This window comes from Chelonoidis abingdonii, chromosome 1, assembly GCF_003597395.2.
Source record: "Chelonoidis abingdonii isolate Lonesome George chromosome 1, CheloAbing_2.0, whole genome shotgun sequence".
Classification (NCBI taxonomy): Eukaryota; Metazoa; Chordata; order Testudines; family Testudinidae; genus Chelonoidis; species Chelonoidis abingdonii.
In genome coordinates, this window is record NC_133769.1 from 327,545,399 (window position 1) to 327,569,506 (window position 24,108).

At 40.7% G+C, this 24,108-nt stretch overlaps 1 protein-coding gene across 2 annotated transcripts in view; it reads left to right on the forward strand.

Annotated features, from left to right (window-relative positions):
• Positions 1-24,108, forward strand: part of FLT1 (fms related receptor tyrosine kinase 1) — a 156,871-nt gene that overhangs the window by 83,475 nt on the left and 49,288 nt on the right. Inside the window, exons 12-15 of one of the 2 annotated variants that reach the window (XM_032765286.2) lie at positions 6,121-6,229; positions 14,903-15,193; positions 20,380-20,526; positions 22,965-23,096. In XM_032765286.2, the coding sequence (XP_032621177.1) occupies positions 6,121-6,229; positions 14,903-15,193; positions 20,380-20,526; positions 22,965-23,096 (679 nt within the window). Of the gene's footprint in view, positions 1-6,120; positions 6,230-14,902; positions 15,194-15,342; positions 16,898-20,379; positions 20,527-22,964; positions 23,097-24,108 lie in introns of those variants that run through there. The other variant, XM_032765287.2, reaches the window with a different exon arrangement.

The following is a 24,108-nucleotide window of genomic DNA, read 5'->3' on the forward strand; positions in this document are numbered from 1 at the left end:
TTATTTATCTATCCATCCAGCTGCTTACATGGCCCTTATCACCATAGTATCTACGCACCTTATTGGCATACGTTTTGGATGGACGTGTCGTTTATGAGTGGCAAAGCCACTTGACTTCAGGCTTTAGGATAAAATGCAAACTAAACATCCAAATGTAAAGGTTTTGCAAACCTAAAACTAGTCTTGTTTTTGTCCCTCTTTAGTGTGATTGATGATACCATCTTTGGTCACAGATGTGTAGGTGCCATTACAGTTTGTGACGCTGCAGTGTAAAATACAAACACATGCAGGACAGTAGTTTAGTAAAAATGTGTCAAGCACCTACATATATTAGATCAATAAGACACCACCACTGAGAGTGTAATGAGGCTAATATTTTGAGAAGGTAGGGGATGGATCTTGTGTGTTACGAGTTGTGGAGCCATAGACATGTCTATATAAAGTCAACCCTAACAAATGAAACTATTTCTGATAGTTCACCCTATCTTCAAGTTCTTCTGGTTCACATCTAGCAGAGCAGTGGAGAATGTGGGCAGTTTTAAGCATGTGGCAGTCGTACTGATTTCAGTAAGACTGCTTATACGCTGAAAGTTACTCATATGCCTAAGTTCTTTGGAGGATCTGGGCCGTACTGGGTTGTACTATTTATTTTAAGAGCATTACTGCAGGATTTTAGCTTGCCTCATTTTCAATGTACCACGCATAATTTTTCTCTGGGGTGTCCATTCTCCTCAGTGCTACTAGAATTTGTTATCACTTTTAAAAGAATCACTTCAGAGGGGCATACTGGGTGGGGCCTAGAGTTTGACAACATTGAGAAAAGCATGACTTGACATGTGCAGTTGCAGAACTGTAGCTGCCATCGGCTCCTTGACATCCCTTCCCTCCAGGTGCGACAGAAGCAGAGAGTCAAATGTTAGTGCATTAACCATATGGCATTGAATAAGAAGGCCTTATGGGTGCAGCCAGGAGTACTTCATTGCTTGTACTACAGCTTCTTTGGAATCAGCAGGATGCAGGGCCAATTCTAGGGGCGGGTGAGTAAGACAGTTGTTCTCGGGTACCTTCTTTCAGGAGGCACTGACTCACCACTCGTGAGGAGGAGAGGCACTGAAAATGTTTTCTGCCCTGGCCAGCAAAATGGTTAGGGCTGTCCTGCCACTGCTCTTCCCAGGAGATAATGTGTTCTGCTTGTAGTGCTGCTGAAGATACAGCTCTGCTTAATGAGCAACAAACTCACTGGCCCTGAAAGCATGAACTTAGGAGAAAAAGGTTCCCCATAACTTTAGTCCACGTCCTATTATTCAATTTGGAGATATTTCAGGAGGTGTTTCTTATATTGAAAACAATGGTTGTTCTGAAGGTGAAGCCTGTTGTCCAGATGTTTCACATGGATACCTCCTGCCAATAGCTGAAGCATACTAAGTATGTAACATCCTTGACACAATTAAAACAACACAGTGATGTGCTCCAGTATTTCAACAAGGGTCTCCCACAATATTGTCTCCCCCTCAGCAGAGGTGCATGTAAAGACCTTTTAGGAGGCAGGGAGGTATCTTCCCCAGGAAAACTGTCAAAATGCCAACCATGTCCCTCTGGCCTCTCTGCCACCCATCTCAACAGCATGAGTCCTTTGTGTAGGCTCTTACGTGAAATGGGACTTTAATGTAGAAACTCCTCGTCCACCGCCAGCACGTGGGGATGAATCAACCCCTGCTTCCTCCTGCCTACAAAGATTTTGTCACCACTCTCAATCAGTGTGCCTGTCCTACTGATCCTCCTCCCCATCAGCCTCGGATATGGCCACCTACCATTTCAGCCTCCTCCTTGCTTTCAGGATCTCCTCTTCTCTCAGCTGTTAATGATGGCAGCAGCAATATGTGAATAATCTGCCCAGCCTCTGACTTGGAAATGTGCCTTCTTTCTTAGAACTTAATACTTCAATTGGCCTTGGTTGGTTTGATACAAGAAAAATGTTGGTGGAAATGTCTGATGGGAGCTAGCAGATACCAGCCTTTACCCTGTCATAGCTAACTGTGGCATCTGACTGCTGCATGTTGTCCTTTTCTGAAGACAGCGCTGCTCCGGCCAATTTCTAAACCTCTTCATGTTGCAGAGAATGTCAGATGCTGAAGGAGTTAGATGATATGAGGCCAATATCAAATACCCTTTTTACGCAACATTATGAAGAAAACACACACCACAGACAGGTCCCCAGGAAGCCTATTTACTCCATATACACAATCCAGGACTAGCTACATACACACTGCTTCTCTGAGTGTTTTCAGACAGCTTTCACAGCACAGAGCACAGTGTGCACCATTAGAAGACTCACAGACTAATAAAGGGATAACGTCTTATTCCTATACACTATAAGTACCTAAGGCAATTACTGAGGTAATACTATATACACATCTAAAGGAGTGAACAGGCTTCTATCCAGGGATAATTAATATATCTAAATCTGATGGATTGAGAAAATTTATGCTTTAGAGGAAATTTCTTTTTTAAAACTGAGACCTGATTGTGTCAGACAAAGTATTGGATGATAAAATTAATTCCCACAAACTGGGGGAATTGCAGAAGGAGTATTTACCACATAGGTCTCAGGCTCAGGAATAATATATTATGGGCTTCAGTCTAATAAAATAAATATCAGATACCAGTAGAGTCAGAGACCAAGGCCTGCGTCTCTCCTGCTAGATACTTTGTGTAGTTGTTTACATCTATGCAAAATGGATGTGAAGTAATATCAAGTGATACAGCCTCGGTGAGCTCACTGCTGGAATTCTGGACCAAGCTCTGATGTCTACACATTTAAAAATTGGAGAGTATTCAAAGGAGAGCCACAGAAAGAATTCAAGGGCTGGAAAACATACCCTATCATGAGAGACTTAAAGAGCTCAGCTGATTTAACTTATCTAAAGGATATTTAAGAGGCAACTTGATCACAGTCTGTAAGTATCTATGCAGAGAGAAGATATCTGATATTATTGGGCCCTTTTATCTAGCAGGAAAATGGCTGAAAGGCCAAGTTAGAAAAAATATAATTGGAAATAAGATGTAACTTTTTAACAGTGAAGTCAATTGACTATTGGAACTGCTTACCCAGGGAAAAGACACATTTACCACCACTTCTATTCTTTAAATCAAGATTGGATGTCTTTTTGAAACAGACAATCTAGTTCAGACACAAGTAATTCCCCCCCTCCACTGCAGGAATCACTGGGTGAAATTAGAAGGCTCATGCTATCCCGGACTAGAGGATCATAGATGCCCCACCTGGCCCTAACTCTGTAATTTGCTAGTGCAGAGTGTGAATTTATGTTCATATCACAGACCCATAACCCTGCTAGAGTTCCCCCTGGCTGGACACTCACTAGACTCGGTGCTTAATTTGTACCGAAAGAGGTACTGGGGCTCAAGCAATATTTTTACATTCATAACTGACTCAGCAAGCCCAGAGGTGATGGGGCTATGAACTGACAAGCCCTGGTACAAATTAAGCACTGACCAGACTGTTGTGTTTGGGGCCCACTGAAGTGGATCCCATGTACTTTAAGCCTTTTGAGAATGAGCAGAGTCCAGACACTGCTCCTGGCTGAGGTCTCTGGGCACACACTTCGGGTCAGATCCTCTGTCTAGCTCCCCTTCTGAGAGCTGAGACTCAGTGAGCCAATTTCCCAGCTCCTGGGACCTGTCCTGACCCCTCAGGCTTCCCCATAGGTTAAACACACCCACACCCAGAACTCCACCTTGTGAGTGCTCTGGGTTTACAGCTTCACTCTTCAGAAGCACGTGACAGTGCAAGCCTACAGAGACACAGTCAGACTTCCAAACATAATTACTCTGACTTAGCATGAAATATACACAGATCTAGGCAAAAAAACAAACATATCTGTATACATTACCCTGCTTCAGTTTCCTATCTTCTCTAGAGAGTTCTTTGGTCTTGGGGAGAGTCCTCTCTGATGTTCAGGATCCTTCTCCTGCAGTTCTTTGCTTCGCCTCAGAATCAAGTCGTTCATCTCTCTCTATGTAACTTAGCTGCCTCTGACCTTGACTGGTCCCACAGTTAAACAGGACCCCTCTGCCTGCCCCGCCCCCCACTACAAAAGCATGCCCAAAGCTTTCTATGTGTCTCTGAGTCCCTTGAGTTTTTATGACCCCCTACGAACACCTGGTTTTTTGGTTCTGTTGCTGGGGTTTTCTGCTTCCCCACCCTGCAGACATGTTGGAGGAGCTAGCTTCTCCCAGCTTCAGCCAACCCACTCTCCCAAAGGGTTTTCACCTGAATACACTACTATGAAAGTTTAATGACCGACAATTGTCCCTGGTCTGTTAGACATGCTACAGGCCCTGTCAACAAATGATGGATTCCCAAGTCACAGAGGCATTCCCTGATACAACAATTTCATAATAACCACTTCATAACATCAACCAGAATTCATAAGCTGAACAAACAGACCCCTAAACCATCACAGTTCATAAACACTGTTTTTGCCATGTTTGACCAGCACTTAGTGACGAGCTGAAGAAGATCACTGTGCCTCAATAAACAGCAGTCATGTTGATCTTGACCCATGACTCTAGTTACTGATAAAATGAACAGAAGAAAATATTAACTGCACTAAAATTATTTTTGGAGGTTTATGAAAATAGATTTAAAAAACTCAAACATGTCAATCGACACAGATGTATCTTTTCTCATTGCTGCCTATCACACAGCTCTATCAGTAATGCCAGCTTAACACTTTGTTATCTGCTCTTCTTACAACCATCGCCATGCTTTTATCCACAGCATTCCCTTTGATGTGGCATGAAAAATGAATGAATGCCCTTCCTGAACCACTCTGCAGTCCCATTGCTCTGTCTGCATTACAATTTCTCCTCAAAACCTACTTCTACCATGAAGCCTGTGCAAAATAAACTAAGAATAGCTGGGTTGACACACAACTAAACTGAATTATAAGGATGTGATCAGCCACAACCATTGTACTTATTTTCCTTACCCATTGTCTGTTTATCTTTTTAGATGTTGAGCCTTCATATATATAAAATTAAGAATACCACCTAGCATTATTCAGAGAATCCCCCTCCCCAAAATCTCTATCTTAGGTACCTCTAGAGCCCCTACTAACATGGTGACATAACACCTCTCAATCTTTAATGTATTTATCCTCATGGTACCCCTGTGAGGCAGGGAAGTACTGTTAGCCCTGTTTTACAGATGGGGAACTGAAACCCAGGGGCTAAGAGATTTGCCCCAGGTCATACAGAAGGTCTGTGGTGGAACAAAGACTTGAATCCAGGTCCCCCATGACCTAGACCAGTGCCCTAAGCATTAGACCATCCTATCCACCACTGTGTATGGCATTCCCTCGTGTAGGCATCAGGGTAACGTTTTTCTCTGAAGCAATGTTAGATGTTACTGTGTCATGCCCTTCAGCTATCTGCTCATACAAACTGTATCACCTCAGGAAAACATTCAGTATGCTAGGCCTTCTAAGATGGTGTGATCATAATAGCAGAGTAGAGGCATAGATCATCAAAGCAGAGTTTTGACTGCTACTATATTAACTGTATTAAAACTGAAATCCAAAAGGAAAAAAATGTGAAAAGGAAAGAGGTGTGAAAACTCTGTCCTGCCCCTCCCCTCATTCATGTAGCAGTTACAAGAAAGAATGAAAGATGCCACCAACTCATCTGTTATGAAATGGAGCTCCATTTTCCCAGTGTTATCCAAACAACTAAGGTGTCCCTCACCTAATCCCTTTGTTGGTTGACTGACCCAGGGGCAGCCTCCTAGGGTAGAGCATGCTATGCCACACCTCATGTTTTATAACCTGTCATTATTAAATCAGCAGCATGAGATAAATCAACCTGAAAAGCACATTCAAAGATATGGGTTGTAGTGACTCTAATAATGGATTGGTCTCCTGGGCAGCTAGTTTCCTGTTATTTTTCCATCATTACCAGAGCCTGACATCGTGACACCTCGTACTAATCACCACTGAATGAATGGAGCAACTGAATCATATTAATGTCAATAGGAACTTTTAAAAAAAGGGTTCAAACAACTTAATCTAACACGAGCTAAAACTCTTCTTGCTTTCACAGACTGCTAGCATTCTGGCTGTAGCCGAAGCCAAATCTTCTGGAATCTACAGCTGCGTGGCTTCCAATAAAGTAGGAAATGTTGAAAGAAACATTAGCTTTTATGTAACAGGTAAGGTACAATCCATTCAGTAACTAAACACCCGCCCTGGTCAGAATGTTGCATTTGTTAGGATGTCATGTGGTTTACACTTCTAGGTGTCATAATTACTATAATGGAGGCAGATGTTAACTGATGTAATATTTTTCACTGCCTCTGTGGTGGGTTTCCACAGGACTGTTGGGACTTGGCTGATAAAAAGGGGATTAGCAATGATGAATGAATAACAATGATCTATTATCAGCTTTCTAATGAAGATGCAAATTGCTCATGAAAATAATGGTCTCTTGCTATGACTTTTTTCTAGTGTTTGATGGCTTGCAGTCAGCACATGTGTAATGTTACTTTAAAATTTGTGAAACCCCTATCAGGCAGCATCAGGTGTGCTCACGTTATGTATCAGTTTCTGCCAACTATTGCCCTGAGCATGCATCAGGTACCCTGCAAGCAGAACTCTGTGCCTGCCCTGAGCCCCACTGAAGTCAATACGATTCAGCACATGCGTATGGATCTGTCTACCTCAGGAACATGTTGCAAGGACAGGGCCAGTGGATTGCATTTGACCATCTTTTTGCAGGTGTATCTCCCATTGACACCAATGAGTATTCTTTACACAGATGATAGGACCCAATGCCTTCCACTACCGCCTTCAGAGGAAGATACCATTGTATAATATAGGCCCATATCTGGCAAAGACTTACACATGTGTTTAATTATGTACATGAGTAATTCTAGTGAATTCAGTGGCATAAAGTCAAGCATGTGCATAAATCTTTGCAGGAGCAGGACTGTAAGGAGTAAATGCTGGGCCTTCAAGAGCTAAGGAAATAAATGGGAATTCACTCACAATAGCCAGTACACAATTTATCAACCATTACGCAGAAAGGTCACGTTGCAATGGAGCCACCTTCTGGTTGAAGGTTTTGTGTTGGCTGTGACACGATGCATTTACCAAGTGTGGACTCACGGAATGCTAGGCTTACATTAATGGTCCAGCATAGTCTTGAAAAAGATCCTGGCAAAAGAAAATGAGACATAATCATTTAATAGGATATATTTTAGAAACCACAGACCAATCTATCTTTAATACTAAAAATGAGAAACCTGCCATAATCTCACAGCTGAAAAGGGGATACATTTTCAATTAAGCATGTTTTGTTGTTGTTCTTGCTCTAATTTTGTAATCTGCATTGTTGTTGATCTGTTGCCTATCATTCTGATCAACTTTAATGAAAATAATGCTGGTAGTATGCTTCCCCTCCCCATTTTTTGGATTAAATTTTACACTTTTTGAAATGTTCTGATGAGCTCTAATAATACTCTCCCACATTTAGGAACTGTTGGTTGTCTGTAAATATAGAAGTTCAGTAATAAAACACCAGAGCTAGGCATTGAAATGTAAACATAGATAAGTGACGCACGGCGAGGTTATTTGTAAAATATGAAAAAGGAAAATATTTACTTGTTCTATTCATAGATATGGCAAAAGTATTTGCTGACTAAGAGTTCTAGAATCATAGTTTTTTGTTTGCTTTCAAGCATTAAATTGTGTATGTTTCCTTGAAAGCTAAAACCTTTACTTAAACAATGAGATTATGATTTCTCACAAATTGGCTTGCTAATCTGTCTGCGGTATTGTCTGAATTTATGTCACATAGAGACTTTACATACAACTTTGGGCAGCGAATAGGAACAATCTAATCAGCAGTCAGTGTACTAGGTACTTGCTCTTTTAATGCAAAAGACATTGAGTTGTGTGCTCTAGCCCTATCTCTTTAGGAACCTAATGCTCTGTGTAAGACCCTGAAGCCAAGTGAAGAAGGTCTTTTGGTGCCATAATACCTGCCTGTTTAAAGTTTTCAGTTGCTCTCCCACCTAACTGTCTGATACTAGAGCATGACGGCATACATCATTATATTTCAGGGTATGAATTGATTCTTAGCTGGGAGCAGAAAAATCATAGAATCATAGAAATGTAGGACTAGAAGAGACTTCAGTAAGCCATCCAGTCCAGTCCCCTGCACGGAGACAGAACTAAGTATTATCTAGACGATCCGTGACAAGTGTTTGTCTAACCTGCTCTTAAAAACCTTCAATGACGGAAAGTCCATAACCTCCCTGCGTAATTTGTCCAGTGCTTAACTACCCTGACAGATACAAAGTTTTTCCTAATATCTAACCTAAATCTCCCTTGATGCAATTTACTTCTTGTCCTGTCCTCACCCTCCTTTTTATAAAAAACTTTTATGTACTTGAAGACTATTATCATGTCCCTCCTCAGTCTTCACTTCTCCAGACTAAACCCATGTTTTTCAGTCTTTCTTTGTAGATCATGTTTTCTAGACCTTTAATTGTGTTTGATTCTCCAGTTTGTCCACATCTTTCCCGAAGTGTCGTGCCCACAACTGGACACAGTACTTCAGCTGAGACTTCATCAGTGCTGAGTAGAGTGGAAGAATTACTTTTCATGTCTTGTTTACAACACTCCTGCTAATACATCTGTCATGGTACAATTCCCCACTCTGAACCTTAGCGTCCAAAAGATGGAGTACCAGCATGAATTCCTCTAAGCTAATTACCAGCTTAGTACCTGTAGCACTGCACCAACCAGGAATTACAGTTGCTGGTACACCCTGGTCCGCCCAAACTTGCCCGGAGGACCCCCAAGACCCAGACCCTCTGGATCTTAACACAAGGAAAGTAAACCCTTTCCCTCACCGTTGCCTCTCCCAGGCTTCCCTCCCTGGATTACCTTGGAAGATCACTGTGATTCAAACTCCTTGAATCTTAAACAGAGAGGAAAATGACCTTCTCCCTCCTTCTCTCTCCCCCTCCAGATTCTCCCTGAGAGACAGTAATCCTAACACAGAAAGAATAGCCTTTCTCCCCTTCCTCCTTTCTCCCCACAATTCCGGTGAATCCAGACCCAGTCCCCTGGGGTCTCACCAGAATAAAAAAAAAATCAGGTTCTTAAACAAGAAAAGCTTTTAATAAAGAGAGAAAACAGTAAAATTATCTTTGTAATTTAAGATGGATTAGGTACAGGTTTTTTAGCTATAGGCACGGGAATACCTCCCATCCTAAGTATTCAAGTACAAATTAAAATCCTTTCAGCAAAATACAAATTTGAACTCGTTCAGCCAAATGCACAATTGAACTCCTTTCAGCCAAATGCACATTTGCAAATAAAGAAACACAAACATAAGCCTAACTCGCCTTATCTACCTGTACTCACTATTTTGAACTATAAGAGCCTGTAATGGAGAGATTGGAGAGAAACCTTGGCTTGCACGTCTGGTCACTCGCAGAAACCCAGAGAGAACAACCAACAAACTAACAGCACACACAGAAGAAACTTCCCTCCCTCAAGATTTGAAAGTATCCTGTCCCCTGATTGGTTCTCTGGTCAGGTGACAGCCAGGCTCACTGAACTTGTTAACCCTGTACAGTCAAAAGAGATATAAAGTACTTCTGTTCTATTAACTCCTACTATCTGTTTATGACAACATCCCAGGATGGTGGTCATTTTTTGTTGTTGTTGTTGTAACAGTATTAAATTGTTGACTCATATTTAGTTTATGATCCACTATAATCCCCAGATCCCTTTTTGCAGTACTCCTTCCCAGGTAGTCATTTCCCATTTTGTATTTTTGCAACTGATTGTTCCTTCTTGAGTATTGGCATCCATTCAGAAATGGGATATTGGAGTGGTTGGTTTACTGTTGTCTGGAAATTATACATGATTTCACTGGTTGCACCCTTTGTATGTGGGGTAGTGAGACTGATATAAACTCAGCTTTTAAATCAGTTTTAAAAAATATTTTATTTGTCCTTTGGACTCCTAGTGTGTCTTGAGACTTGAGCTGTGTGACCTATAAACTCCTGTTTGTCTACTGACATCTGATAGCTTTAATTAAACTCAGATTGTTGCTATCTGCTGTTTGCACATTTAAAAACTAAGTCAGGCTTCTTCTTCTCTCCCCGGCTTACAGCGCATCTAATTTGAAAGACCAAAAATACTCATTTGGATTCACACATTACTCTAGCAATTATGATCTTTCAGGCTGAGGCCATTGTTCTAGTCAAGTAGCATTTTCTACTTCAAGTCAATTGAGAGACTTTTTTTTGTGTGTGTGTTTGTTGAAAAGCGCACTTGGGGAAGAAATGACAGTCCAAAAAATGCTGATGGGTGTGAACAGACAGACAGGACACCAAAAAGGATTTCCTTCTAATGTATTCCAAACAGATACTTCAGGGCTAGGGTGACTGCTGGAGGTTTGTTTGTTTTTTGTGGGTGGGGCTGGGAGGCTGTTCTCACTTGGCTCTGACTTACACAAAGACTGAAAGTGAGACATGAAAATATCCAGAGAAGGAGAACATGAATGCTTTTACAGTCAGAAACTGCCCGCCACAGCAAGGGAGGTCAGAAAGAACAATGAACACGGAGAAGAGCCCAAGCATAGTCTAAGCAGACAATACCTCACTCTCCGATATAGCCCTTATTTTGAATTACTGTGTGGTTTGATCCTTGTCTTTTAGATGGCAAGAAAGCCTGTGCTAGAGCAGTGGGAAGAATTTTTTTGGGGGGGGAAGCTTCTTTATGTGACATGCTCCTTTCTGACAGTGGCTGAAATAGCAGCTGGAAAGTTAGCAGAGGTTAGGGCTGGAATTAGGGAGGGATGGAATTAGGGGTGCTATCGCACCCCCTGGCTTGAAGTGGTTTCCATTATATACAGAGTTTACAGTATGGTTCAATGGCTCTCAGCACCCCTCTATAAAAATTATTCCAGCATCCCTGGGGCTGCTCCTGGCAGCACTCTACTTCCACGGGCTCTACTCCTATAGAGAGGGATGGGGGCGGGGAGGAGCGAGAGACCACAGGTAAGAGGCTAGAGATGATCATGTGGGGTCAAACCCTTCTGAAGGTGGCATTTAATTCTCATCTGTATTTTGGGGAGATTTATGAGGGTGCAACTTTACACCCCTCCCTTGAGGGGAGTGCGATTTGGGATCTCGAAGAAGTAAATCTGATATGCTCTTGAATAGCTTTTCCTTCCTATGGCCAGTCAAGAGCCGGGTTACTTTTAGGCTTTGTTTCAATGTGTTTTTAAATTTGTATCTTTGCCTTAGTCCATCAAATAACCATAGGCACGTATCTTATGCAGAGAAAATATGGAGTTCCCTCCTGAAAGACTTCCTGCTTATTGGTACTGGGGCAGTCTGGAGAGTTATTCCTGTGTGCCAAATTACACTGCGCTAGGCTCCTCCCCCCCAACTTGTCCCTTCCCCTACTTTTGGGGATGTTTTGCTGGCACACAGCAGACCCATGGGCGTGTTTGCAATTACTGAGGGTGAGACAGGAACGGCTCTGCCTTATCTCCCTGGTTTCCCAATGTCACTACACACGTTTTATTTTGAGATTCCTGATGGTGCTTGGCAAAGATAAACAAAATCTTCCATCAGGAAACCTGGGAGCTATTTCCACAGGAAGCTTCAAATCACTAAAGTAAATAAAACTCTTTTACATTATTCCAGCCATGTTACTTAGCTCACCTCAGGCTATTAGATTTGGTGCTAGGTGTCAGATATTAGGAGTTTGGAGTCTTTAAACAAATTATTTGACTGGAATTTAGTGCATTTTGCTTTTGTCCTCAGCCTTGGTCTTTTTTTAAAGTGTTTTTCTTCACTGGTGCATCTAGGAAATGTCCCAAATGTGACACCATAAAGTACTTATAGCTATGTTATTCTGAGGGCATATTATCCTTTCATGTTAAAAATAGGTCATCTCCCACTGAGTCTCACGGTCCTCCTTGATTTCATCGTAAGAATTTTGCTTGGTTTTTCCTAGCCTTTACTAAGCACTGACATTTTCACAGCAAAAAAAATTAAAAGAATTTCAGATGGATACTTTGCTATTTCTTGACACACTGGATCAAATTCAGAGCTGGTCTAAGGTGATGCTGTAACTCAAGTAAGCCAGATAATATGCTTTAGGCAAGAGTTGGGCCCAGGGAAGATGCTGTGTCTCCTTCTAGCAAGTCTGATTATGGCCTAATGCAGGGGTCAGCAACCTTTCAGAAGTGGTGTGCCAAGTCTTCATTTATTCACTCTAATTTAAGGTTTTGCAGGCCAGTAATACATTTTAATGTTTTTAGAATGTCCCTTTCTATAGGTCTATATATATAACAAACTAGTGTTGTATGTAAAGTAAACAAGGTTTTTAAAATGTTTAAGAAGCTTCATTTAAAATTAAATTAAAATGCAGAGCCCCCTGTACCAGTGGCCAGGACCTGGGCAGTGTTAAGTGCCACTGAAAATCAGCTCATGTGCTGCCTTCGGCACATGCCATAGGTTGCCTACCCCTGGCCTAATGTTTTAAAACAAACCAACAAAGAGTCCTGTGGCACCTTATAGACTAACAGACATATTGGATCATGAGTTTTCGTGGGTGAATCCCCACTTCATCAGATGAAAGCTCATGCTCCAATACATCTGTTAGTCTATAAGTTGCCACAGGACTCTTTGTTGCTTTTTACAGATCCAGACTAACACAGATACCCCTCTGATACTGAAACAAACCAGTTACCTCAAAGGCAAGTTTGGCTCTCAGGAGCTCTTGATTTACATTGGTTTTTCTGAGTTCAAAATCTGGTCTCATGTAATCCTGGGTAAAGCAAAGAAGTTGCAGCAGTTGCTCGTCAGCACCAAATATGGCCCAATAGCTCTTATTTTTCACTGTCATCCTTTAAATGTAAAGTTTTCCCAATGTCTTTGTGTGTGAGATAGGTGAAAACAGGCCAGACATTGTAAGAGAAATGTGCCCATATCCCATATCTTATTCGTAGATTCATAGATTCTAGGACTGGAAGGGACCTCGATAGGTCAACGAGTCCAGTCCCCTGCATTCATGGCAGGACCAAATATTTTGATTTAGCAGTTTCTGTTCAACTCGTCTTTGACATTTCTGTATCAACGGAATGGAGACTCCACATTTCCTTCTCATTACAACAATAAAGGCGGATTCAAACCATAAACTGTAGGTCCCTCTCTGGTTTCTGAGCACTTCCAGAATTGGAGGGAGTTTGGATCTGGGATTTGATACAAGCTCATTTACCCAATAGCTAACCAAATGGATCCATCCAAAATTAATATAGGGAAGTACAGTGTTAAATGTAAGTCTTGGTCAAGGGGAGTCCATGTTTCTGACAGATAAGACAGGTGTATGAAAGCATGAAGTACAGTAATTCCATGTTCTAACAGAACAGACTGGAGTGCTAGGAAATAATAATGCCAGAAACAATCCCTGTTTCTATTATTTCAAGTGAAGTTCACAGACAAATGCTGTGGAAATTAACAATTAGAGAACAAGTGAAACCTGCCACCTTTTGACATTAAGTTATATAAGTCAGGTGCAATTAAACAAGAAAGGGAAAATAATTTTAAATTGAACCAAGAGAGGTTCCATTTTGGAACAGCAATTTTAATTTGATTTTCACCAGGAGCCTTCTACTTTCACTGCAGCCACTGGCATAATTCACATTGGCTTCCATGGAGCAAACTCAAGCCTCCAAAGGCTGTGTAATGGAGCGTAACCAGGCATGGGATAGCCAGCACTTTCCAGGCAAAGGAGGCTGCAATTTTCTGGTGATGAACCACAGATTTACTTTTATTTTTGTTGGCTGAAGTAACAGCTGGTCAAACTACCCATTATGAATCATATTAGTTACAAATTTTGCAACATTTATGTTTAGCAAATTGTTGATGAGCTGATCCTGATTTTCTTTGAATTGACTCACTTTTTTGCAAGTGTTCACCTAATAGTTTGGAGGAATAATTTTCATCCTATAGCCTGTTTCTGACCAAATATTAGCTCTGTAGTTAGTCACCTAGGTCACATGGTATTGTTTCTGGTCTCTATTTGGGTGACTGAAAAAGCTTACTTCTGGTGTGAAGTCCCAGAAAAATAATCATTAATTCAAATAATCATTAAATCTTCAGGATTTGCAAGAGCTTTAATAAATACCTCCCAGTTGTCTGAATACTCATGAATAACAAGCAATCGCTTTAATAAAATGTTGTGACCTGCCTTGTGCACTTCTATTGCCCAATATGTTCACACCTTTTAAACTATTGCACTAGCTCTAGCTGAAACCAGATATTTCTCTCCCTGATCTTAGTGTGCCCTTTTTCAATACTTTCTGCTCTTTGTACTCTACTGCAGACTGTCTTAGAATGACGGGCCAGATCCTCAGCTAGGGCAAATCGCTTAGCTCCATTACGAGTGGAGAGTGCTCTCTTTGTTGAGTCAAGTGAGAAAAACAGAGGTAGGATGGGTGAGATAATATATTTTATTGGCCTCGGTGAGAGAGACAAGCTTTGAGGCCACACAGAGCTCTTCTTTGTGGCTCAGAAACTTGTCTCTCTCACTAACAGAAGTTGGTCCAATAAAAGATATTTCCTCACCCATCTTGTCTCTCTCTAATATCCTGAGACAGACACAGCTATAACTACACTGCATACAAGAATTGAAGCAGTCCAGGGTGTAGGAAGAAAGGCTAGAGACTTTAGCAGGAAACCATTGAAAATATTAGCTGAAGGATCTTCAGGCTAACAGGAAAACAGAAATAATTTTAGTTTTGACCAATGATTTTCCTATAAACTAAAAATGTTCTTGATTTTTGACAGATGTGCCAAATGGATTTCATATTAATTTGGAAAAAATGCCCATTGAAGGAGAGAACCTGATATTGTCCTGTTCAGTCAACAAATTCCTGTACAAAGACATTGCTTGGATTTTGCCAAGAACAGTTAATAATCAAACAAAAGCAAAAAGGCACATCATTAAGGAATACTCCACCACCCTCATTCTCACCATCAAGAATGTTTCCCTGGAACACTCAGGGACCTATGCCTGCACAGCAAGGAACATATACTCGGGGGAAGAAGTGCTTCAAAAGAAAGACGTTACGATTAGAGGTGAGCACTGCAACAAAAAGGCTGTTTACTCTCGGATCCTCAAATTTAAAAGCACAAGGAATGATTGTACAACACAAAACAATGTAAAACATTAAAGGACTCATTAAAAAGTCACAGTTGTCTCATATCATCTTGATTTTTTATTACAGTTGCTACCTTTCAGGCTCTGAGGTGGTGCACCTCCAAAAATGGGTATGGACATAGGAGGAGTAGCGAAACAAAAACATAACCAGTTCAGTTCAGACGGGTGTGTTCTGCTTTGGCAAAGCTGGTGGAATTTGGGGTTTGGAAGATCCCCTGTACTGCATTGTGTATGTTGTGTTGTTGTGTCCGTTGCTGCCTCCTACTGAGTGATAATGAAAACTTTGGACCAGTTTTATCTTCCACTTTGGTATCGGCCTCTTCGAAAGTCAAAGCTGCATAAACTGATTAACTTTATAAACTGCTGATTTTGGTCAACAATGGACATTTAATAAGTTAATTTTGAAGTGTGGAATGAGGATTGAGATTGACTGGACTATACGTTTTTATTTCAATCGGATTTTGGTGGATTTATAAATATTACCTGCTGAGCAAGTTCTAATGCTTATTTATTTGAAATAATTTTCTATGCTAAGTACATTAATCTTATGAACTATCTTCTCGAGGAAGGCCCTGTGGATGGAGGAAAGAAATAAAAATGTTAATATAATGCACAGACCTATCTTATCATTTTTTAAAACTGACAGAGATGAACCCTGTTTCTCCAAATAGATCCAGGTTGATTTCCCGTTGCTGCGTTGGTCAGTTTTAAAGTTAATTATTGCACTACCAAAAAAGACCTGTGGACATCAGCAAGAGTTCTGTGGCTGGCATGAGGATAAAAGACCTTGTAATGTTATAATTATCTCATTAAAGTAGAAGTGCTACACTCATTCCATTGACAAGGCTAAAGCCATCACAGTGAAATGCTTAATACAGTCTTCCAAATTTAAATTTAAAATTAAGGCCATTAAAAAATCCCTTCCTTTTGGTATGCAGATGACAATAGGATTTATTATGGGGATTAAGAAATGGCCAAACTACTGAAGGAGAATTAAGGGTAATCTAAACTTCCTTTTAAGCATTTCCTTTTTACATGATTTCACTATGAGTTGTTTCTGTGTATTATAAATCCAGTATAAGGAAGAAGTTACTATTTTTAATAGATCTGATAATTTTATTTTTTTACACTTTGTAGCTTTTATAATTTTGGTTTCATTTATGACTTATCATTTATATAGGATTTACATAAGCCATAACAAAACAAGCCAGAGTGACCAAAATAGCCACCGCAAATGGAACAAAGTGGCTGTGCTTCTAAAATAGAGGGTGACAACATGACAACTCCTTGCGCTTGGGAACTCACCAGACTGTTTCCTCCTTTAGGTATTGGGACTGTGTCCCACGGCCAAACTTGTCTTTCACGTGGGAATTGCTTTTGTCAAGTGTGAAAGGGTAAACAATAGCATTTCCCCATCATGCCAGCTTCATGGAGCCTAAAATGCTTAGAAAACAATTAGTAACCTGGAAGTTGTCAGAGTAAAGAAAAGAATAATCGTGTAGATCTTGAAATGTCACCTACAGCCTTCTTGTGTACAGTAGCTCTTTTGTTCATTATTAGCATGATGGTTCCCAGAAACAATGTGTTCTTGCAAAGGAATTTGGTTCTCTTTCGCTCTCTTTTTTTTAAAAAAAAATATACTTAAAAAGCAAGTGAAATGATAATGGTAATTGCTTTTAAAATGGGGCAAGCTTGTTTTGTTGTGACAATGCAGGGCTCCCTCTTTATGGGGCTGTGCTTGAGAAAACATTTGGTGGCCCGGTGGACTGCAGTGACAGGACTTTATGCATTTTTAATGGAATTGGAAGCCAGAGTGCGGTAGCTTGTAGCAGTCAGTTGCTGGCAGCAACCAGGTGATATGAGCCTGGGTCACAAACTGATGTCGTGATTAGAAACTGTCCATGTGTGGAATTGTTGAGTGATGATGTATATCACATTGCCCTAAGGGACATCTTGATAGCCACTTCCTAGTGTGGTGTTGGCCAAGGCTAATGATGCTGTACAATGCTATGGTAGTGCTCGGGCAGAGCTGCCAGTGTTGGAAGATGTGGAAGAACCTCAGTGAAACTGTGTGAGGAAAAGGGTTCTGCATTTGATGATGAGATACAGTTATTGTCAGTGCTGATCTCATCAGATTAAACTGAAGAATCATGTCAATTTCTGGCTGTTTCTCTAACTCCCTCTGAGTAGCATATTACTTGGAGAGAATAATTATGTAATTTAAATTTATATTCTTTTTTTAAAAACGAGTGTTAAAATGCAACTATGTATTTATATTTTCAAACTGGTTTAAAAAAAAGGAGCATTAAGCACACTAAGGTAAAAGTATGTGAAATGAAAAGTTATACAAAAAGTGCTAACAACTTTCCATGTTTTCCCTATTGCTAAGGATTGGTTTTGTGATAGAGCTTTTGCATTCTCACAGCCACAGTGTCACTTTGAGTCACTGTACTCTGAAGTCATAGGGCCATGCTCTGCCCTCAGTGACACGCTCATGTAACTCCACTGGGCCAAATTCTGCCTTCAGTGAGGTTCCCCAGGTGTAACTGAGGGCAGAACTGGTCCATCAGCCCATGTTTATGACCTCACAGAGAGACATGATGGCTATGATGCTAATGTGCAACATTCAGCATTAGGGGTGAGAATTTTCAAAAGTGCTGAGCAGTGACTTCACTCTGTTCCTACTGAAGACAATAGGAGTGTTACCTGACTTCAACGGGAGCACAGTTAGGCCAACACTGAGTGCTTTAGAAAATCCCATCCTATGGCTTCACTCCAGCTTCAAACAGAGAAGCAGGTGGTCTGGGAGAGAGAAACCTCTTGTTTTAACCACGTCCTTGAAAACCCATCAACTGCGACAAAGAAATTCTTTGAAATATGTGAATGGTAACTGGCTCAAAGTTTTAAGCAAGAAAGTTTTGCTCACTATGAAAACCCATCTTTAGTGTATGGATATAAACAAATTAAAATTAATCAGAAATAACTTACAGAATGTGTGATTTGCCTTTGTTCTGTCATCCTGTCACACCTCATTTCGGATGGGTTGGTTGTGTTGTTCTATGGGGATTATTTATAAATACAAAACTTGAACCAAATGACTTAGATCTGTGTGTGAACATATTTTCAAACAATACACCTTCATGGACAGCTTATTTTGCTAAAATGGAACCACAATGTAAATGTCCAGGATCCATAGCTGAAAAGAGGGCAATCTTGTTCTGTGGGGAGAAATCATTGTTGATCTTAATACGAATGCATATAGACTTGATGAAGAATGTACATCTGAACTTCACTCACTGGAATTGTCGTTTGTTGATAAGAACAGACTATTTGTTACACTATAAACATGTAAGATAATGGTCATTGCCCCAAGGAATGTACATTCTAGCTTGGACTTAGACAAAAAGTCAGACACAGATGTTTCATAGATATGTTGGAATTGATTTCAGGGGATAAAAGTCTAGCAGAGGTCATTCATTTCAGAAATTCTGAAAAGCTTTCAGTGCTTTTGATTTTATACACATTATGTAAATGGACTAAGAACTAGTGTGAAATGTTTTGGAGAGTTTTTAATCATGTCAGATAGTCGGATCATAGTGGAGATGGAAAGACCTGTTGGATCATGAAGTCCACCCTTCTGAAAGATTAGCATATAATGCTCCCAACACAAGATGTGTCAGACATTAAACTGATGCTGTGCTTGATCTTAGCATATAGATATATGTTGCTGTGAAAAAGTGAACCCTAATCTTGGAAGTTTCCTTGCAGAGAAAGATTGTAGCATCAACCAGTTCCTGCAGGAACTGGGAATTCAAGGAAATCTGCAATGCAGTGCAGGACTGTGCAGGAATGCACTGCACTCTACAGGACCAAAGTACCAAAGGGATAATATAAGAAGTTGCAAATGTGGTAGAAAAGTTGTTGCTGTATAATCACCATCAGTTCTGGGGCTAGCTTCCTGATCTTGGTCATAACAGCTTTCAACTTTGTGCAAGAAGGAAGGGGGAAATTGATTGGTTTGGAGATGGGGAGGAAAACAACATCAGGATTCTCTGCTTGCTTTGGGTGCCCAGAGATGATTTAATATTGTGCTTGTTGAACTTTTTTTGAGGGGTTCTTATCCTTGGTTGGGGGATATGCATGCTGGACAGAATCAGAACACGCTGAGGTGTACTTCCAAAACACTAGCTAGAAAGTCAGTGAACTCCATTTTATTTCATACATTTGAATGAACTTTAATCTGTAAAAGTGGCTAATGTAAAATAGGAATTATATGCTGCTATTTAGCACTGACCCTGGAACTTGTACTTCTGCCTCTGGAATCAGTGTTTTAGAAACTTGCATTATGGGAGAGGATGTTGGCTTGGGAAAACAGACACATTTCTCACAAATGCAAGGACTATTTATGTTTGGCTAGCTGTCATGTGGTTTTGTCGAGATTCCTTGAGTTCAGCTAAACACGAATGCCAAAGATATATGAAGACTTGGGGAGGGGAGAGGATACAACTCAATGATTTAGTGCTCACACTCTGGTTTTGAAGTATGATAGTTTACTGAACAGGGCTCACAGTAAAGTCGATCTTCTCAGTGAGTAAACTACGTAAATGGTATTCATGCACAGACTAGTATATATGCAACATCTAACTATATAAAGCTATTGCTAATTCTGGGGTGTTCTAACCTAAAGACCAGATCCCTTAGAATATATTTAAAGTCTTGCACTTCATAGATCATTTCTCCTGAAAATATGTAAAATCCAGAGATCGCAGAGTCGTTACTTTAGCTTGTAAGAGAATGAATGCAGAACGCTTGTCTTAACACAGCATCTGTTGTTGGATCATTTCCATTAGGGTCTGTATTATAACCAGTTACAACTGATGAAAGGAAATCATCTCAAAAGGAAAAGGCGTCACTAAGTCACACTAAATATTCTTTTCAAATAGGGATAGTAAGTAGGGAAAGTGTAAGCTTGGAATTTGGTAGAATGTCTCCAGAAAGCGCTGACATTTTAAAAGCTCATTAATGACCATGGAAGAGATTATTTTAAACATCTACGCACATGATGATAGGAATGTAATCGTTGAACTCTCGTTTTATTTTGTAGCTCAGGAAGCACCATCCCTCCTGCGCAACCTCAGTGATCAGATTGTGAACACCAGCAATTCTGCTACTTTAGAATGTCAGGCTCAAGGCATCCCTGAGCCCCAGATATCCTGGTTTAAAAACCACGAAGAAATACAGCAAGAACCAGGTGAGAGCTGCAAACACACTTTCCCCTCCTCACTCTCTTATATCTGCTCTGTATCTCTTCTGCTATGTCTACACCACACTGCTTTTAGCAACAGGTCTGTGTCACCACAGCCGTGCTGCTAAAAGTCGTGCAGCATATACGCTGTTTGTCAGCTCTCCTGCCAAGAGAAAACGTCCACCCCCAACGAGCAGCGTTTGTGTTGTCAGCAGGACACACTGTTCACACTGGCACATGTCGCCAGCAAAACTTATGACTTTCAAGGTTTTTTTTTCTTTTTTTAAAAATCACCTCTGAAAGACAAAAGTTTTGTTGTTCAATTACCAGTGTAGACGTAGCCTTAGATACTTATGTCCCCCTGTTACCATAGTATCCGAGCACTTCACAGTTTTTAATGTGTTCATCCTGACAACGCTCCTGTGAGGTTGGGCAGAACTTTCCCCTCCCCGCTTTTACAAGTGGGAGAACTTAGCCTCTCTGTGCCTAAGTTACTTTTGCCTACAGTCACACAGGAAATCCATGGGAGAGCAAGAATTTGTGCATGGATCTCCCAAGGCTAGCACCCTAACTACTGCACAGGTCTGGTATTAGGATACCAGAGCAGAATTAGAATTCATCTGCCTGTAATAGCGGGGTCCATTCCTCATGTAGCATTGCATCCTATCATGAGAAACCCAGGAGCTGTTACTGTGTTGGATTTGGATTTGCTTTTCTTGCTGTAGCTCGAAAAGAGCTGGGGTTGGGGGCAATTTAGCGCTGGTTTAACATTGCATTGGGTTCAAGGCTCATTTGGGCTAAATGTTCAGCTAAAATGGCACCAAAATCATGCAAACCATTCTTGGGAGACTTCAGCCCTATTTGATGGGAATCTTGGATGGGGGAAATGTAATGAGATTTCAGCCAAATCCTAACCAGAACTGGAAAATAGGGCTCTATTGGTTTTACATTTGATCTGTAACCAAAGTTTGACTATAGGAATTGGAATCCAGTCCTCAATCCCTTGTAGCAAAATCCAAGGAGGTTTGTGTTCAAGCTTCTAGCTTTGGCCATCTCTAATTATTTTGTAAGGAACATAAGCAACTGGAAAAAACTTAGAACATTTACCAGTAATAATCCCCAGACCACAGTATGCTCTTGCAGGAATGAGACACCAGACCAGGTATAGGACCCAATCCTGCAAACACTCAGTACTGAGCACATTGGTTACAATAGGACCAACGTGAATACTCCCATTGACTTCAGTGGAACTACTACCTGTGTGTTTAAAGTTAAACACATTTAAGTGTTTACCTGGATCGAGGTCTAAGCCCGGTACTAAGCATTACACCCAGAAATAAAGCACTTTCAAGACCATTGCCATAGAAGAAGCCTTCTTACTAACGTAAGTGCTGTTTAAACACCAGTGATGAATTCAAACTGGAACAGGTTCAGAGACAGGCTACTAGGATGATCCGAGGAATGGAAAGCTTGTCTTATGAAAGGAGATTCAAAGAGCCTGGCTTGTTTAGCCTACCAAAAGAAGGTTGAGGAGGGATATGATTGCTCTTTATGAATATATCAGAGGGATAAATATCAGGGAGGGAGAGGAATTATTTAACCTTAGTACCAATGTGGACACAAGAACAAATGGATATAAACTGGACACTAGGAAGTTTAGACTTGAAATTAGATGAAGGTTTCTAACCATTAGAGGAGTGAAGTTCTGGAACAGCCTTCCAAGGGGAGCAGTGGAGGCAAAAGACATATCTGGCTTTAAGACTAAGCTTGATAAATTTATGGAGGGGATGGTATGATGAAATAGCCTAATTTTGGCAATTAACTGATCTTTGACTATTAGCAGTAAATATGCCCAATGGACTGTGATGGGATGTTAGATGGGGTGGGATCTGAGTTACTACAGAGAATTCTTTCCTGGGTGCTGGCTGGTGAGTCTTGCCCACATGCTCAAGGTTTAAATGATAACCAAATTTGGGGTAGGGAAGGAATTTTCCTCCAGGGCAGATTGGCAGAGGCCCTGGAGGTTTTTCGCCTTCCGCTGCAGCATGGGGCACGGGTCACTTGCTGGAGGATTCTGTGCAGCTTGAGGTCTTCAAACCACAATTTGAGGACTTCAATAACTCAGACATAGGTTAGGGGTTTGTTATAGAAGTGGATGGGTGAGATTCTGTGGCCTGCATTGTGCAGGAGGTCAGACTAGATGATCATAATAGTCTCTTCTGACCTTAAAGTCTATGAGTCTATGAGTTTCCACCAGAGCCTCAGAACCTGTGAACACTTTGTAACTCTGAAACCAACACACAAAATTAAGTAGCCACCCACCCCCTAGGGCGTTATGTAATGTCTGGCTCATCCCTAATAATCAGAAGAGGATTGTTTTACAGAAAGAGTTGTCTTTGGTTATACTCCACGTCCCACTCATTTAAAGATCTTTCACCCCACAGGAATAATTTTAGCGTCAGGAAGTAAAATGCTGTATATTGAAAGAGTCAAAGAGGAGGATGAAGGACTTTACCAATGTATAGCCACCAACCTAAAAGGATCTGTGGAGAGTGCAGCTTATGTCACCGTACAAGGTAAAGCATTGCATTAGATGGGAACAAGACAAATATCGCTCTAAGTTCTTATTCTCTATTTGATCTACTTTTCCTCTTTTCCCCTCTTATTTTCTCTAAGCAGCTTATAAGTGGAGCTCTTGCTCTGACTAGGAACGCAGGTAAGTGGCTTGTTGATCATGTGTGATTTCTGACTACAGCTGTTTCAAGGAAGTCTTAGCAGGGGGACTGCACCTGGTTGGAAAGGAAGCCAATGGGAAATGCTAACTCAGAATGTGTTTATATTGACCTCAAAAGAAGAATTGCTTCAATACAACAAAGACAGGGTCAGGGAAGAAGATAAGTATAAATTTAGTGTAATAAAAAACCCAACCCATTCATTTTCTCATTTCAGGCTCCTATAAGCTGGAAAGAGACATTTTTGATATTTTCCTTTTCTTGGCTTTAATATAAAGTGGGCTGCTATGTCCAGCCAGAAGAGTTCTCCAGTAAACACAAAAACATCTTTCAGAGGTATTTACTATAGGAGCTAGGGGTTGTTATTGTTACTTGTACTCAGGCTACTCATGCTATTCATGTGAATGTCCAGTCTTTTTTTTAAATTCTCTTGGCCTTGATGGTGCCTTGTGGCAATGAGTTCCAGAAGCTAATTGTGCATTGCGTGAACAAGTATTTTATTTGATCAGATTTAAACTTGTCATTTTTCAACTTCATTGAATGTCTCCCATACTGTTAATTATTGTGTGCACTTTTGACACAACCTCTCTTCTCAACTTAACAGTCCCAAGCTTTTCAATCTCTCTTCATATGAGACATTTTAATTAGGCAAAATATGAATAGCTCCTCCAGGCAAAGACTGTCTCCCTGTGCGTTTGTACCGCTTGTAGTAGAATAGAATCCCATTCCTGCTTGTTTAGGTACTGCTACAACACATACAATGTGATAAAGAAATCAGGATTGACATGTTCTAGTTGCAAGTTCTTTGGCTTTCTTGGCACATTGGCCAGTTCATCACTGTAAAAAGTCAGAGGTA